Below are 19,584 nucleotides of genomic sequence, written 5' to 3' on the forward strand. Positions count from 1 at the left end.
CAGTTTACTTGCCACTACAAGTTACCCAATGATGTTGAACCAAAGGCAGTAACATCAAAGCTACCACCTGATAGCGTTGTTGCCATTACAGCTCCTATGAAACAATTGCCTCCAGTAAACACAGAAGAGAGGGCTGACAGCGCACCACCTCATTCATCACTGCCACAAGTGATTATTCCACTGCCACGACCAAGAACTGCAACACCAGCGCTGATTCCACCAATGACGGACATCGACTGAAGTTGGCTGATGTTTTCAAATCAGTACGACACTATGTCCACAGTCACAATATAGCCATCACATCCCACAAACATATAGACTTCAGACGACAGCTGGTGACATTCAAATAAGTTTGTTTTCTTCTTTCATATTGGCCAAGACAACACAAAACATAGCTTGTGAGAAACTGTTAAGATTAGTCACAGAAGGAGTTTGTTATATCCTGAGGATGAAAAATATCATAATCAGAATATAGTTCAAAATCTATGGACTGAAATCGCAGGTTTATTGAAAACCACAAGTATGCAAAAACTTTATCAGAAATGAAGGCTTTCAAGACCGGGTGTTTCGGCTGCCAAGAATTCTTCTGGGTTGTATGGCCGAGGTCCATGGAACTCTTCTATTCCTGACGTTTCATCCAAAGCTACGTTGGACATCTTTGGAGGTGCTCCTGGTTGTGCTGAGTCTTGGCGACTGCCAACAGTTGGCATTCAGAATATCTTATTGTAACTTAATGTTTTGTCTTTCACGTGTATGCTGAATGACAGTCATTGAAGGTTAACTGATGTATTCTACACAACTTCAAATAAATACAGCAAAATAGAGTGTTTGTACTTGTTTTTCAAGGTCACTAGGAGTCATTTCGAGTATGTAATAGAACGTTTCCCATTCATCCCATGTATTCTTAATGCCCACCCGAACTTGCACTTTTCTCACATGACATATTGAAAGCTTTGGATCAAGACAGTCAGGCAGGTGCAGTATTTCTTGATTTCCGGAAAGTATGTGACTCAGTACCACGCCTGCGCTTACTGCCAAAGTATGATCCTATGGGGTGTCAAGTGAATTTGTGACTGGAATTGAGGACCTTTTGGTAGGGAGGATGCAGCATGTTATCTTGGATGGAGAGTCATTGTCCAATGCGCAGCAACGAGACATAGAAACCCGTGTTTGGTGTTTGCTCTGCTTAAACACTACACAATCCATTTCTGGATGAATTCCTGCGCTTAGTGGTGGATCAACAGCTCACATGTGTAGCAACAGTAACTGCATACCGTGTGGGGATGAGGTGCCAGAAGGTATGCGAAATTACGTTGGCAGATGGCTAGTTTATAACAATTCCTAAACCACCAACAAAGTAAGTCACTCTTTCTATGACATGGTGCAAAGAACCAATACATGTGTTAAATCTGTCTGCCACGTCTCTATAACATACCGCTTTGAGGTAAGCAAATTGCTAAAAAATCAGAATATGCTGTAGTGGAAGCAGCCTCCCATTTACCCCTGCCTGATACGATACTTATAATGGCTACAGTTCCCAAATTTTTCACTTAAGGGGGGACGTTGATGAAATTTACCAAAAATGTTAATTTTCAATTTATTTTTTATTTGTTAATACAACTCATGGACAATAATTTCCCAAATTTCGATGTTGAAATAGCATACAAAGTGCCTGAAAATTAATTAAAAGTGTGAAGTGGCCTCCCTGCCACGCCCACGTTTTAAAGCAGCAGTTCAATACCAGCTCAGTGAACAACGATTCTGTGTATTACTTGCAACCAAACGTGTGCAGGATATATCTAGAAGGCCATCATACATACTCTTTGGTTTTATAGATCATCTTTGGCCAATCCTGCACTTCTCAAAAAGTGTGTTCATGGCAAAACCAAAAATCCAAATGAGTCTCTAAATTCACTCATATGGAAATGATGCCCTAAAAACACATTTGCATCTGCTACAGTTGTCAGAATTGCAACTTATGATACAGTTATTTTATTTAATGATGGGAATGTCGAGAGGATGAAGGTATTAGAAAGAATGGGCTTCAAGATAGGAAATTATACTCAAGACACCCTGAGAAAAATAGATTAGTCTCTGAAGCTGAAAAGTCAGTTGAAGACCTGGTTAAGGAAAGAAGTAAGACAACAATAAACCAGAACAGAAGCCTTGATGGGAAAGATGACCCAGAGTACAAATGTGGTGCCTTCTGAAGAAGTTACATAAGGAAAAATGTTAGATTGAACTTTAAATTGCGTTTCCTGAAAAGTTTGTTTTTTAAAGTTTATATACCTCTTCCTCAGATTCTGTGAATGCAAGAATTATGTAATTTTGTACACATATTTCTGTTAGACTAATAAACGTTGTCTCAAGAGTAAATTTTGAAATTCTGATTGCAAGCTGAGATATGGGGCAAAGTGTTGGAGTTTTGCATGAATTTAAAATTGTACTTGTGGAATTATAATCAAAAAATTATGAAAATCCTCCTATTTGACCTGTTCCAAAAACCTCAAGAGAGAAGCTTACAACATATAAAGAGATGAAACAGAGAAATATTTGTAGAAATCTCTTGAATACTTTCTGAGAAAAAGAAACATACATTATTTTTTGAAAATAAAACTTCAAATTTCATTAAAAAAAAGTTGAATATATATAATCAAAAGATTTTATATGTAAATGTGTTACTTTCATGTAAAGTGTGGCACAAAATTTCATTGCCATATCTCCAAAACTGTGAATTTGGTGTATTTTAGAAATAGTGCGTGTTTTTTATCAATGTCATCCCCCCCCCCCCCCCTTTAATTCCTCTGCATATGAAAATGTTCTACAAATTCAGTGTCGCTATACTACAGCACAATGTTCTTGAAATAATTTTCGTTTCTTTTTCTCTTTTCGTATGATGTACCACTGCTCATTCCTCGTCACTCCACAGAAAATCAGATTTCGATTTGACAGAAAATCAGATTCCGATTCACTGGACATCTGGAATAAATGGCAGTTATAAGTTTCATGTTTTAAACAATTGCAATTCTTTTGTAAGGTGATTTTGCAGGAATAAATAAAATGCTTACACTACATTTAACGATTAACTGTGGACTTAAAATAGTCGAACATGGGAGCCGCAACAGCTTCCAAAAGATTTAAGAACCCACCACAAACAAAACACACTTACTCAGACAGCTCTACGCATGCACTAATCTGGCAGCTTGGGAGCACCAAAAAAATTTTTCCCTGTAGAGTGTGGCTGCTTGCTCTCATTATTGATACAACGAACAGCGACACTCCAAGTAGCCAGAAGCAGGAGAACGCACTACTCATGACTGATTTGATCTCTACACTTGCACATAAGCCCACTGGCAACTGCTTGAACGAAACTACTGTGACCACAGCCGTAGTCAGTATCACCTGGAGTGAACAGAGCGTGAAGGGGAAAGAGTCGAGCACCATCACTGGTCCAGTAGCGTCCTGCTTTCCAACCAGACTTGGCACTGCTGGTCACGTGCAACTGCACGAATCTGACCCTGGCAAGGGGAAAGGGCGGTGGGCTCTGTGTGAACCTCAGCATCGAGGACGTAGAATATCATACAAATAAAACACTTTGTCAGCAATTTGAGTTTAGTCTCTTCCACAGGGAGAAATGTCTTCACTCTCTAGACTTCATCATTTCGCTGTGAACAACCGTATTGACGCAAGCGATCTTTCTGAACACTCTCCTATAAGTAATACAGCTCGAATCAACTTCCCTGGCTTCCAGTTCCATCCTGCAAGCCATCCATATCCTAATTGCATAATTGCACACAAGATGGCAGCTCGTGTTGATGTAGTAATAAATCGCAATGTAAACTATGACTATTTAGATTCTACAAAGTGCATATCATGTGATAAAAAGGTAAAAAGCGGTATTAGAACATGCCCAGTGATGCAGATGTGGTATCATCCACACTGCTTTGCAAAAGTAAATCTTGAAAACATATCGTGTGCTTGTGGAACAAAGTGAAATGGTTATCTAGCTGTGACGGGAATGTATTGTGAAAATCGTGAAACCAATGTATTAGAAACACTGCAGAAAGAACTCCATGCCACAAGAGAACATGCTATGCTACTGGAAAGCATGATCAAAAACCTTTCTGAGCCGCCACATAAGGAAAAAGTTCGAAATTTGTAAAGTGATGATGTGTTAAATATTTTTACTAACAAAAGAAATGACGCTCCATTGAAGAAGAGTGAACATGAAAAATGTGAAACAGTAAACAAAGGTAACCTACAAAGTGCTTCTGAACACTTCACATGTAATTTAAAAATGGTTAAGAAAAAGTTGAAAACAAACACGAACATGAGTCAGCTTACAAATAATAAAAAACAGGTACTGTTACTTTCAGATAGTCACGGTACGACCTGTGCAAAAGTACTGAACAAAATTTCAACAGCCAGCTATAAATTTACATCTTTGATAAAGCCAAATGCTATATTCAAACATGTAATATACAAAACAAAATGTCTAGCCTAGGACAAAATGATTATTTTGTCATCTTAGCTGGTGCAAACAATATTAATGGATCAAAACATGGTTTTATGACATCACTAGATGAAACCATTGCAAAAACTAGGCACACAGAACTAATTCTATGCACAATACCATATAGATATGACATGCCAAATGAAAACTGCAAAATCTATGAAATGAACAATTACTTGATGCAGAAGGCATCTTACAGTGAACACATCAGAGTTCTAGATGTAAATAGCTTCCTCCAATGGAAAGACTTCACTAGGCATGGACTTCACTTACATAAAAATGGGAAAAAGAACCTGTATGTTAATCTGCTGAATGCCATCAAAAGTCCACTGGTAACAAGAAGTACCATAAAATGTGTTACACCAGGACATCAAACATATTTGTGGTCCAATGAAGATAATTTGGTGGACAATCTCAGAAGAATGAGCAATACAGTAGCTGAACCAAGAACAACACCAGGAGCTGAAGAGCCATCAGTAACAACAACAAAAGTGAATATGCAGTCAGGATCATCAAGCAAAACATCAGAAACAGTGTTAGAAAATAAGAAGGTATCCACAGTCAGCACCAAGTCACCACCAACATCCTGTGCAAAAATCTCGCCAAGTGCCACAAATCAGTCAGCCCACGACATCTAAGCGGAAGCACCAAAAAATGTGCAGCCACACTCCAAATCAGTACCACTGGAAACTGTGACAAGATCTTCAACATGAAAACGCAGACCTCCAGCCTACAGCCAGGATTTTTTATGGGCAAGAACACCAGTAGCTCCCTAATAGCAGCAAACCAAAGGAAAACAGATGCAGAGCAAAATCTTCATGAACTAAAACTACAAGAAAACCTGGTGAGTGGTGTCTAAAATCATTCCAATGGAAAATAGTCACTATTATCCTTTAAAATATTACACCATAATGTGCAGTCAATGTTTAATAAGTTACTAGAAATAGATCTCTTCCAAAAAACAAAGTCACACTTAGATGTTCTCTGTGTTACTGAACACTGGTTAACAGAAGACAAAATTTAAAAAAAAAACGGCACTTGGTGAATTTACTCTAGCTGGTTATTCTTGTCGGAACAAAGTAAGGGATGTGGTACAGCAATCTATGTCAAAAAAAATTTAAGCTACAAAAGACTCACAAAATACAATAATATGCAAATAGAAACAGACCTTGAATTCTCCTTAATTATCTTAACAGACTATAACCTGTTGATACTGAATGTATATAGAGCCCCTGATGGGAGCATCCAAACCTTCAATCACTCCCTCGAAGCACTACTCACAAATATTCACTCACTAAACAAAAATCTATTAATAAGTGGAGATTTTAATATTGACCGCACCTGGAAAAAACGAAGATGCATTGTTGAATATTACAAATTCATTCAACCTATCCCCAACTGTAAACACACCAACCAGGATCACAAAAAATTAAAAAAACAGCTCTAGATCAGAGTTTCATAAACGCAGACAAACTACACCACTCAATCGAAGTCATCAGCACAGGTTATAGTGACCATGAAGCCCAAATACTAATGGCAAATTTAAACTACGTAAGACAATATCCCACAAAAACTAAAATGCAAGATGATAATATAAGGCTTTTTAACTATCTGTTAAGGGCTGAAAACTGGACAGAGGTCTATAAAGAAAATGATGTAAACTACATATTTAATTCCTTGCATGAAGCATTTCACCACCACTTCAATACTGCATTTCCACTGAAATCCAGGAAAATCGGAAACAAACACACAAACTCATGGGTAACAAAAGGGATAAGGATCACCAGCCAAGAAAAGCGCGACTTAAAAAATCACATGAAACACTATGAAATCGATGATCAGTTTAGGTCATATTGTAAGACCTTTTTGCAATCTACAGAAAAGTAATCCAACAAGCAAAAAAATTATACAATGATAAATTTATAAAGGAATCTAACAATAAAATGATAGGCTTGTGGACAGTTGTAAAAAATGAAACAAACAGTAAGCAGCATGTTATAAGCAAAACATTAAAACTAAACCTAAATGATCCCCACAAAATAGTAAATGGTTTTAATGACTACTTTAGCAAAATAGCAGAAAACTTGATAAAGAAAAACTGTCACAGACCAAATACTCAACACCAAACACTAATGGAAACCATACCAGTACAGGCATCAATGTTTCTTCACAAAGTCTCCAATACTTTTTATTTTTTTATTTATTTATTTATTTATTTATTTATTTATTTATTCATCCGTAGACAACTTGTGTTGTATGGATGTCGTCAACTGTATACATGGTATGAGTATATATATAATAGTACTTCTGGTAGTACATATTTCTATGGTGAAACTTAATCGTTTGTACACAAAACAAATACAGACCAATCTTAGTTACAAATAAATATAAATTTACAAATGTATTCTTGCATGGATTACACAAAACAAATACATACTAGTCTTAATTAAAGATAAATATAAATTTACAAAGGTACTCTTGCATGAATTGAGGTGAACACATGTCATTTACAGTATTCTTTGACAGTATAGTAACATTTATCTGCTAAATAATTTTTTGCAGCTTTCCTAAAGGCATGTATTCCAGTTTCAGCTTTGATCTTCTCTGGAAGTCTATTATACATTTTTAATCCATTAAATAATAAACTATTTTGGGTTTTTGTTTTGTTTTTTCGTATGAGATGCAAATGGTGGCAGGATCTAGTCCAGTGTTGGTGTATAGATCTGTTTTGTGTGTACTGGTCAATGTGTTTCTTTATATATATCACAGTCTGAAAGATGTATTCACATGGTACTGTCAAGATTCCCATGGTTTTGAATAAATCAGTACAGTGAGCTCTCTTGCTGCTTTTTGTTATTATTCGTACTGCCCTCTTTTGCAGCTTGAAAATTGCTTGTATGTTCTGCACATTTGTACCCCAGAAGGTTATGCCATAACTAATTATTGAATGTACATATGCAAAGTATGTCGTCTTAGCACATGAACTATTACATACTGACCTAATTATCCTGAGTGCATAGCAAGCAGTAGCAATTTTCTTTTCTAGTGCTGCAATATGGTCAGTCCAGTTAAGCTGTGAGTCAACATGCATTCCTAGGAATTTTGTGTTTGTGACACAATCTATAAGTTCATCTTTAACTTTTAGGCCTATGCTATTATGTTTTTTATTTATGTGGAAATTAATACTGTTTGTTTTTTTAATATTGAGGGTTAATTTGTTGCTTACTACCCACTTGCATACATGATCGAGAGTTTCTTCAGCTTTGTCTCTCAATTTGTCTGGTGACTCGTCACTGATAAGGATGCTGCTATCATCTGCAAATAGTATTGCTTCCCCGTATTTGACACTCTGGGGAAAATCATTGATATATATTAGGAAGAGTATTGGCCCTAACACACTCCCCTGAGGGACTCCTATGTTAATATGTTCTGGTTTGGAAATGTGTTTTGTCAATCTACTGAACTTCATTTGTGAGATCTCTACACACTGTACCCTATTTTCCAAGTACAATTGAAACCAATTATTTACTGTTCCCCTTATTCCTAGTGCCTCCATTTTGTTTAGTAGTATTTTGTGGTCTACCGTGTCAAATGCTTTGCTAAGGTCAAGGAATATGCCTGTTACATGTTCACCTTCGTCAAGTGCTTCTAAGACAAAATTTGTGAAGTGAGCTACTGCTGAACCTGTGCTTCTTCGTGGCCTGAAACCAAACTGTTCTTTACACAGTAGGTTGTACTTGTTTAGGAAATCCATTAGTCTCTTTTTCATTATATTTTCTATTACCTTGGAAAAGGATGAGAGTAATGAGATGGGCCTATAGTTTTCTATATTTTCTGGATCGCCTTTCTTAAATAGAGGCAGGACTTTCGCACATTTTAAGTACTTACAGCTGTAAAAGGACTAAAGAATAAGTACTCCAGTGGCAGTGACAACATTCCTGATTTAGTTGTAAAGAAATGTGGAGAATCCATTGTAGAACCCCTAACCCACATAATAAATGCATCCTTTACAAATGGAGCTTTCCCTGACCTACTAAAGACTTCTAAAATTACCCCACTTCACAAAAGGGCCCTAAAAATTATGTAGCCAATTACAGGCCCATAGCACAACTCAGCTCATTCTCAAAAATATTTGAAAAATTATTTCACACCAGATTGGAAGACTTTATTAATAAACTATCCTGATTAACAAAACACCAGTATGGTTTTAGAAAACAAAAGACAAGTACCACAGCTATTTATGAGTATCTCAACAAAACCTTAAAAGCACTGGATAATAAGGAAATCGCTACTGGTATCTTTTTAGATTTATCCAAAGCCTTTGATGTAATTGACCATACTATACTCCTTAAGAAGCTAGCAAATGAAAATATAAGAGGAATTGCAAACAAATGGTTAGAATCTTACCTGTCAAACAGATTACAAAAAGTTGAAATTAATTTTGAAAAAAAGAACACAACCACCCATCAATGTACTGTCCACTCATCTGACACAATGCCTATTACATACGGTGTATCACAAGACTCACTCCTGGCACCCATATTGTTTCTACTATACATTGATGACATAAGCACGAAGCTTGCTACAGGACATACCACATTATTTGCTGATGACAGGTACTGATACAGAGGACTACAACCAAAAAATTAAACCGCTTATGTCAACACTCAGAAAAAGGTTCAACGAGAACAAACTGATGATAAATATACAGAAAACAACGTACATCAATTTCAGACTCTCATCCCAAAAACAAGAAATGCCCAATGTGATTCTAAATAACCAAGAGCTTATGTGTGTGGACTCTGTCAAGTTTCTTGGCATATGGCTTGAAGATAATCTTAAGTGGAAGACTCACACAAATTATATCTCAAAAAAGCTATCAACTGTGTGTTACATTTTAAGGATACTCAAAAAATCAGTCACAGAATCTGTTCTCATACATGTATGTTATGCTTACTTCCACTCTACATTGCAGTATGGAATCATATTTTGGGGGAACTAACCTGGGGGTAGATATATTTTCAAAATGCAAAAAAGGCAATATAGGCCTACACAATACGTAACCTAAGACATAATGAAACATGCAGACAACATTTCAAAACAAATGGCATTGTGGCACTGCCCTCTGCTTACATTTATAATATCGTCTCATTTGTCAATTCATACCTGTTAAACAATCGCTGAACATTAAAATTCAATGGAGATACTGATAACTATGCAACAAGGCAGCAATCTGACATACATATGATTCAGTCCAGAACTAGCTGCTACCAAAAAAGTGTTTTAAATGTTGGGATACAAATGTATAATAAATTACCAAATGAAATCAAAGCAACAAAGAACCCAAGAGCCTTCACACATAAGTTAAAAAAATATCTCTTGGACCAATGCTTTTATGCAGTTGATCATTTTTTTGAAAGGGGTTAAAATTGTAAACAATTTTATAATAAATGTTCAATTAGGTTTGAAAATTATATACTGTGCATGTCTATGAAATATACTAGATTATTATATACTGCGCATGTCTATGAAATATACTGTACTGGACTATTTCACTATTACATTTGTATTGGCTTTTTTGTATTTTACTTTACAATCTTTGTATTTACTGTTTTGTTAAAGATAGCTAACTTCCTCATTACAAAATAATGTAAAATCAATTTATTAAAAATTACTTGCAAATATGTCCTCTTGACCTGTCCAATATCATATGTACAACCGTACAATTCTATGATTTGTATTAACTGTTTTGTTTAAGATAGATAATTTCCTCGCTACAAAATAATGTAAAAATCAATTTGTAAAAATTACTTGTAAATATGCTCTCTTGACCTGTCCAATATCATATGTACAACTGTACAATACTATGATTGCCTGTATCAATAAAATACAATACAATACAATAATTACTGCATCCAAACTCCAAGTTTTCCTTTCTCGTACATGTTCATGATTTCAATTTTTCCCTACAAAATCAAGTAATTTGCGTGTTTGCAAATGGTAGTACCACAGTCACGTGACGTACAGTCGCAAAGGATATAGTTAACCATTTTGAATTCCCGGATGGTTATATCTTTGGCAGTAACATGAAACAACGCGCGCTACCTGTTGGTATGCACATTGTTGCCTTAAATTTCAGTAACTGTGTCTGTTGCCATGCTCTTTTTTAAGATACATTAATTGCATTGTGGAGGTAGTTTTCAGTGTACACATTAGTCCTTAATAATGTTTATTACTTAGAAGAAATATGTTTGTAAAACCTGCCACACTTTTGCCGAATAATTTAAAAGTGTTCGTAGTTTAGAGGTGGCTGCTACTTCGTGGTGTCCGTTAGAAGTTTCTGATGTGGCATTGGGATGTTAAGTTATCCAGCTACAGAATTTTGAAAATTAACGTATTTCAGATGGCGAAGCCACGTCTCATTCAGAGATTTGAGTGTACACCAGAACTTTTTCACTAGACACATTTGATTTTTATCCAAAAGTGTTACAGTGTATGAAGCTTTGAAATGCGATTTTATGTTTCTGAATAACCCTTAAGTCGTGTAGATGTTAATGTAACTCTGTCTGGAAGAAATGAATAATCGGATTGTCACGTTCTGTAAGTTCTAGTGAACTTTTCGGTACAGTGCAACTTAATTTTCGGCTACAGGCATGCAAGAAAGTTTCAGAGATAAACCACATGCTGAATCTCAGCCAAATTTTTCCTGGAATTTCATCCGAGATAACATTATCAGTTCTGTTTTCAAGTTGGTGAGAAAGATAAGACACCCCAAAACTACAGAAAAATTTTCCAGTTTTTTCAGAATGACTTTCTCTCCTTAGCGCAGTGTGCGCCGAAATGAGAGGTCCTGCCATTACAATTAAATATTCGTAGTGAAATTCCAGAACGCAGTATGCAAAGACCCGCTGCATGTTTCTTTGAGTTGTGGACGGAATAATTGGTAGACCGGAACGCGAAGAACTGTTTTTTTGAGTCTTATAGGAGAGTCATAGGGCGATTGATGTAACAGAATTTTTGGCAGTGCTTCTACTCGTGAAGATGTACGCTACATCTTATTAAGTTCAACACTTGCCTCTAATTTCATTATTGAAGAATTAAAAAAAGAAAGCACTAGTCACTAAAACGTCACGGAAGTGTTGTGCAGCATTGAGATGAATAGCCATATGAACTTCACGTTGGCATATATCTCTTTCAGCGCAGTACATATTTCACCCTTCACATGAGAATGAGGTATGAATAATTAATTACGATGTATACCGTATAGATGTATACAATTTTGCATTTTCTTGTTGCACTGCATTATCGAATGTAGCATAAGGGTTTTGAATATGTAGATAACAAACGTGCAACGATGTTGCGGGAGAACAGTGCAGCGAGTAGCCGTTGTTGCGCCGCTAGTGTGCAACAAACAGCTGAAGTGCAGTATGCGCGTGACGTCACAGAGAAGCTCGCTTATTGATTACGGAGGAGACTATCCACAAGCAGAAGGCAACTGACAGCGCACATGGCGGGGGAGTGAGGTGTGGAAGCGAGGCAGCACAAATTAAACTGACAGAGCTCAAGGTAAAACCGCGAGCGCATTGTTGCGAACAGTTTAGTTGCCTTCAATCCAAACGACATGTTACCCTGACATTCGAGATATCATTAAAATGCATTCCTTAACTTCGTACTACCGGTACTCTTTCCGGTCATCATTGATTAGAGCCAAACTGAAGGTGGAGGAATGAAAGAAAACAGTCTTGTTTTCAAAAGCATTTGCGCTATTCTTCAATGTGCAATTCTGTGGAGTATAATTACGTTACAAGCAGTAAAAATAAGAGGAAAAGAATGTTATTGCTCACCATGTACGTCAAATGTCTTTGCACAGTTGTGTTTAACTTAATAACTTTGTAGATAGCTGATGAGAACTCCTCGAACAACTTAAGTAAAGAGCACGGTTTTCCATAGAATGTACATGAGCTTATATTTGAACGTATGTCAGGATACCGAAGTATGTCTCCTCATTTTCATATTTTTTCATATTTATTTGCCTGTAGACAACTGTTGTGTTGTATAGACATCGTCATATCAGGAGAATCTATTGTCTTTAGTGAAAGAAAATGGGGAAACAGCGCTGACGACGTGGACTGGGATTAATCATATTGTTTCATCTATTATGAGCATCCATTACCTCCCATCCTACACCTCCCATAAGTTCTGATATTCTATTTCGCCAGAATCAATAATGCCTTCATAATAAAAATTTGTACACGACTGCTTCATCGCCAGTTTCTTATGGGTTGTAGATATAGTCGTAATGTTCAGAATTATTTGCCAGAGTCACGGCAACCGGTTATATTAGGTAGAATTTAGGGTTACTTAATATCATTTGTATTCTATATTCAAGTGTATTATGCTGCCAACTTTTTCATGCTACTTAATTAACATTCTCACAATTATTTGTGATGTGATGTGTCAGTGTAGAGTCTACACTGTTAAGAGTGACAATGTAGGCCGACAATAGTGGAAGACAAAGGCAGTTGTAGTGCAGAAATGAACATTAAAAGAGAAAGTAATAGCCATTAAATATAAATACTGAAAAAATGGTAAATATCATTATATATTGTTCTCAGAACCTATACAGTTTACCAGATTACTTATTCATATTATCTTCTGTCACTTGTAAACACTGTTTTGAAGTTGAAGTCATTCAAATGATTATGTGGTCTGTTCACTTGATTTACCAACATGTGACTACAGTTTCACCCTCAGCAGCATTTTACATACCTTACCTGTTGCATTCTCCTAGACTTCTGCTGATAACGTTTTTACGTAAGTGATAGCCTAATGAATGTTAATTCTTTGACATGTCCTATATTACACGTACATTTACTGTACACAATGTAATCTTACAGGATCAAATAAAATTCAATTCAATTCAACATATAATTCTTTTAGCATACTGGTGTCTCGAACCGCTCATCATATGCTTTCTATGTTCCACAAAGGGTGATACTGTTTCCTTCAATGCAGGCTGTCGAGAAGGTTTTAAGGATGCCTCTTCATTCAGCATTGGTGTACCTACTAAGATAATACTCTTACAGAACAGTCTCTCTTCTTCCGTTAGCTGTATGCTTATTTCTTCTGATCTCGTTACATATTGAACCATTTCTCTGTGTGCTTCCCAGCCATTACATCTGTTCCTACAATCCAAAGATTAGACTGTACACCATGGTTGTTAAGTCAGAAGCACCATAGTGAGTAAGAAAGGAGAAATGGAAGAAACAGAGGAGAAGGAAAGAAAATTGTTAAGGAAACACTCAGACCACAAGAAAGAAACAGTGTTACGTACGGGTACATATAAAAGAGGAAAAATGAAGATCCAAACAATGAGGTGGAGAAGATCACAGACAATGTACGCAAGAGAATGATGAATTTTTATGGGCACGTGTTCCGTCACTTCTTCAAATACATGGATGTGAAATCTAAAATGCAATGTAGTAATGTGCTGTCTGTGAAGTCTTTATTGAATCATCCTAGTAAAACCGTCCTCATTTTTTGCAAACCACATTTATTAAACTTGTGGATAGGATCTTCTGAGATAATTCGTGTTGGTAGGTTACAGGTCAAGCCCAGTGAGTGAGTGCTTGTGAGCAATCTCTGTTGCAGTCGCTATGTTACTTGGGAAAGACCACCACTGCCCTATGTGGTAAGGGATCCCTCGAGCATGATCGAGGTTAAAATTCTCATCAAGTAACTGCTTTTAGCCTCCTTGCTGTTTAGCATGAATGTAAAATTTGGAATAGTCTGACAATTACAGACTAGTAGGTAACTTAACAGGAATAGCACTTCCACTTACCTGACAGAATTTTGTATGACTAAAAGTAATTGTTAAGCAGAGTGATTTTCAGCATAAACCTGGCTCTTCAGTGTTGTTGTTTTGTAGATAATACATTTTGGAAATGTCAGTGGATGGAAGATATGCTTGTGTTGCAGGGAGTATGAAAAATATTCTGAATTGTTGATTTACGCTCCATTGAGTGTAGATGTAAGAGGTTGCCTTTCATCAAGAAATTCATCAAGGAATTCAAATAGTACACAGTCATTTATATGGTAAAATGGCAGGTCATTACAGAAATGTCACTATCATAATGTTGACATTAGGACTGCTAACTGAGTGGGAAAGATCTTGGAACTGTTGCACTGTCTGGTTTGTTGAATCCAGGCATTTCCTTCACCATTTACAGTGTAAATTAAGAACATTTCATCCCACCATTGTCTCTCAGGTCATTCTGGAGGCACATATACAACAGGCATAACCTAATGCCTGTATTTTCTTTGACTTTTAAAAGGCCTACAACATTATGTGGAGGTATGATATCCTGGGACAGCTCTGTGTGTGTCGCTTCCGTGAATGTCTTCCATGTTTGTAGCTTTCTTCCTCTCCTTCTGTTATTTTTGATGTGGACTCAGTGATGGTATGTCAGACCTTTTAAACCAGAGAATGTAGTCTTTCAAGGCGGTATTGGGTCATTCCATGTCAAATCAACACACCTATTTCACCTCACCATTTTAGATTTTGCCAAAAATTTAGTATACTTATAGTGGGTGCTGAGACTAAGAAAAATTCCAAATTTCAATTTTTTATCTCAAACCATTCCTGAAATATGAATATGTAAACTTTTCAAAAACCAGCCAAAAATGTGTGAATGGATGTTTTTTAAATTGCCCTAGGGCTTGCCCTAATTGAGTTAGAGAGCTGGGAAACATGTCATTTTGCAGCATTTTGGATGCTCTTTCCAGGGATACACAACAAAACATAGCTTCTAATTAATAACCTTTTTCAAAATACTAATTAATATTTTGATTTAATTTTTTTTACAAAAAGTACATAATTGAAAATTTTCAAAATATTTCCACAACTACTTCATACTGTTGTAAATCACATGGCAAAATGTAAATGTGGGATGATGATGAGTTCATTGTTAAAAAAAAATATTCTGGACTCTGTTTTTCACTAACAGCCATAGTTTGACCAAACTGGCTGTTAACATACAGGAATGCCATTAAAATATACTGAAAGGTAAGTAAAAAAAAAGTGTTAAATATCAAAACATCACCTTATTAAAACAAAACTAATCAGCATTATAATTGGTTGTTTATTTTAATTTCATACAACTTAACTAACAGTATATTAACTGATAAAACAAAAAAGTTTGAGCATTTAACTACAAACTGAAATAAAGTATGAAAAATTACAAGTATTTACATAATACTTCTGGTCCATGATGTTTGGAATGACACTATTTAAAAAATTAAATACAAAATGCTTGTTTTTGAGCTAAATTTAACACAATAGGTACTAACAGTAATTTTGAAACAACTTTCTATAAAATATACATTAACACTAACCTGAGAAAAAATTAAGTTTTGAGTTGAATGCAGTTTCCCAATAAATTGTCTTGGAACTTCACAGATTACATTTTAATAAAGCCAACTGGGTTTGGTTTACATCACTTTCATTAAGAATGTATTTTCTCTCTGTCAGAGTAAATGGATTTACTTTTGTGAGAACATCCACAACTAACACCCACAGGACATCTGCACGTGCAGGATAGGAGAATGACTTAGCTGGTCCACATGGATGAAGAAAAATTATTTTCACTTCATCAAGTTCTTTGGCTTCTTTTTTTTCCCCCTCATGAATTCTTCAGAAGTTTTTTGAACAATTTCCAGATTACAGCGGTCAACTGACAGCCACTGTCAGAACTGAACTCATTCAATTAAGTTTTCATCAAAAGAGTCTTGTAAAATTTTAAGTATGGCAGTTTCTCCTGGGCAATATTCACAGTTTCCCATGTTGCAATCAACTGATGATGGGTTGCAAAGCATTTTTGCAATGCACTGCTTACAATTGTTTAAGCTGGTGTTTGATACTGTATTTAGTTTGGCATTTTCTAGCATTAATTTTATATTTTGGTGAGCCAGTAAATACACAATCTTTCAGTCTCAACTTAGGAAACTTATCTTTAAAAAGGTTTGTAAGCTTCTTTAAGGTTACACGAAATAAGTCTTTTTGATATTTTTGTTTTACTTCCACTTGTTTCTGTAATTGTCACACAATCTTTAATACCTCTCTAACTTCATCATTTTCATAAAATGAATGTACAGTTTTGACAGTTTCTGTTGGTAAACACTTCCCTGGTTTTGGGTTTGGACCTTCCATGAATCCTCTCTCTTTCAAAATTTTTTTGGACTGCCGAACAATGTAATTAGGAGCATTAAATTACCTCATTATTTTCCTGACACTCCACTTTTCAGGTAAACTTTATTAAAATGTAATCTGTGAAGTTCCAAGACAATTTATTGGGTAACTGCTCTCAAATCAAAACTTTATTAGTTTTTTTGCTGTACTTATAGATTTATTAAAGTTTGTTTTGAGATTTTGAAGAACAGATTCATCAGTATCCGACGGAGAAGTTTCAGCAGCAACAAAAATTTTACGTGTCACTGAGGAGGAGATTTTTTTTTTTTTTTTCACTTTTGATTTGGCGTAACGCCTAGATGTTACTTTTTTTCTTATCAATTGGGGACTCACCTATTTCTTGAAGTGATGTGTTAAGTTTTTGAACAACCAGTGAAGTGAGGGTCTTGGTCTGGGATGATTATAACTGATCCAGAAGAATCTTCAACACTTTTAGGCATCCATGCTGTGACATTTATCAGTTTTTTTCTGTCTCAATTAAAATGTTTGACTTCTTCAATGGATTACAACACAGCACTCTTACAGCACTGCACTTTTTACTTGGTTCCATATTTATACAAAAACCACTTATAAACTCTTCTACAATTTATAGATTTACTTGTAAATGAACTATTAAATATACTTGATACAAACTGGTCAGCACAGAGGTAATAACTGATTTGCACTAAAGCCACAGTGCTCAACAATGCTGTAGGCACACTAAGCCTTAGAAAGTAACAGTCTTATACCCTCTCAACAGTGGCTCCAGTCTCTGAATGATTGTAAAGACTTTAAGCCTTCATACAGTGGCTAAAGTCTGTGCTAATGAAATGTGCATTTTTGGACCAGAAGTGTTACATCAATAGTCTACTTACATGTTTTTCACACCTTATTTAAATCTAAGGTATAGGTCCCACACTCAACATTTCGTTTTGCCCGTTAATAGACTATTAGTTTAAACTGTAAGAAACTAAAAAAATAAGCAATCAGTTATAGAAAATGTTGTTTAGCTTTGTTTCACAAAGGTGATATTTTGATATTTCTAGTACTTTTGTACTTACCTTTCAGTATATTTTATTGAAATTCCTGTTTGTTAAAGGTCAATTTGGTCAAACTGGCTGTTAGTGAAAAGCATGAGTCCGGAATAATTTTTTTTAATAATGAACCCATCATCATCCCACATTTATATTTTGCCATGTGATTTACAATAGTATGAAGTAGTTATGGAAATATTTTGAAAATTTTCAATTATGTACTTTTGTAAAAAAAATTAAATCAAAATATTAAGCAGTATTTTGAAAAAGGTTATTAATTAGAAGATATGTTTTGTTGTGTCTCCCTGGAAAGAGCATGAAAAATGCTGAAAAATGATGCCTTTACCAGCTCTCTAGCTCAATTAGGGCAGCTTCTTGAGCAATTTAAAAAAAGTCTGTTCACACATTTTTGGCCAGTTTTTGAAAAGTTTACATGCCCATATTTCAGGAATGGCTTGAGGTAAAAAATTGAAAGTTAGTATTTTTCTTAGTTTCAGCATATAAAGTATACCAACTTTCAGCAAAATCTAAGGAGGTGAGGTCAAATTTTTATTTAAAGTGTGTTGATTTGACATGGAATGACCCTATTTTAAATGAATTCAGTTTTGTATATTACACACAAGAAGTAAAATGCTTACAAGGAACCCTATTCAGTGCTCCTTATCTGCATGTGATTTTTCAGTATTCTGCTTTTTGTCCAGCTTTGCAGCACCTAAACAACAGTTGCAACTACCACTAAGTTCCTGGAGGTAGGGCATTTCAACTAGTGACACTGTATTTTCGACTTTCGAATACTTAGATTTATGGTGATTACTTCAAATTTGGAAGATTAAAAAGTTTTTGTGTCTCATTTTGAATTATTATTCTACCTAATAAAAGAATTGGAAGGTATTTTTCTTAAAGCATTCAACATTTTAAATTGCATCAGGCACTAGATATGAAGGAGCAATTTTTATTGAATATTCGTTGGACCCCAGGTTTGTGTAGGTCTACTAGTGCTTCATACTTGAAGACAGTTGGTGCAGTCTAGTATGAGAAAATTAGGCTGGCCACATGTTCTTTTTGGGTCAGTCCCATTCACAAGCCTTGCATCAAGGTTGTTGAGCAGTTCCTTTGCTTCACATGGAACTCGTCTTGGTGCAGAAAGGCAATAAAATGTGCACTACTCCACAACCGCTGATGCACGTAATCATTGTTCACCCTACCCCTGTCACTGGTATGATACTTCAACAGTCATTTGGGATCATCTTGGCATAGCATTGTGCACTCACACAATTGTTTGTACTTCTTGCAGAATTTTGTAGTGGAAAACTGGGGTAGAATTCATTATTTGTCTCATGACATAAATTAAGAGCCAAAATGATTTTACAATTGGTTATAAATTGATGTACGTGTCTAGTGATTTACCATGTAAACCAAAAGAATCCCCCCACTGAAAATTTGTCTAATGCCGTGTTATCTCTTTGAATCACTTAAATTTAAATAAGTTTGCAATAAAAGTTTGTTAGAATACTAAACTGTATGCAGTGAATATGTATGAAAAGCTGTTAGGATAGTTTTTGCAGTTTATAATGGTGCTATGTTCCAGAAAATATAACTGAAGATGGTTGTCCCAATGCGCAACTGCTGCTCGGTGTTCACGCTTCGTCAGAGCACAATGCTAATAGCTATTGTTGAATTGGTGAGTTAACTATTATTATTATTATTATACATTATTTTCTTAAAAATTGTCAGAATTTTTTGTGAAGTCCACAATTTTACATTTTTGAGTATTTAAAGCAGGTTGCCAATTTTTGCACAACTTTGAAATC

At 35.5% G+C, this 19,584-nt stretch overlaps 1 protein-coding gene across 1 annotated transcript in view; it reads left to right on the forward strand.

Annotated features, from left to right (window-relative positions):
• Window positions 1-11,951: 11,951 nt before the first annotated feature.
• The window catches only part of LOC126234331 (uncharacterized), a 198,931-nt gene continuing 191,298 nt past the window's right edge, over window positions 11,952-19,584 (forward strand). The window contains exons 1-2 of the mRNA XM_049943016.1: window positions 11,952-12,079; window positions 19,362-19,454. Coding sequence (XP_049798973.1) covers window positions 19,377-19,454 — 78 coding nt within the window. The 5' untranslated portion in view covers window positions 11,952-12,079; window positions 19,362-19,376. The remainder of the gene's footprint in view (window positions 12,080-19,361; window positions 19,455-19,584) is intronic.

Source organism: Schistocerca nitens, chromosome 2 (assembly GCF_023898315.1).
Source record: "Schistocerca nitens isolate TAMUIC-IGC-003100 chromosome 2, iqSchNite1.1, whole genome shotgun sequence".
In the NCBI taxonomy this organism is placed as follows: Eukaryota; Metazoa; Arthropoda; class Insecta; order Orthoptera; family Acrididae; genus Schistocerca; species Schistocerca nitens.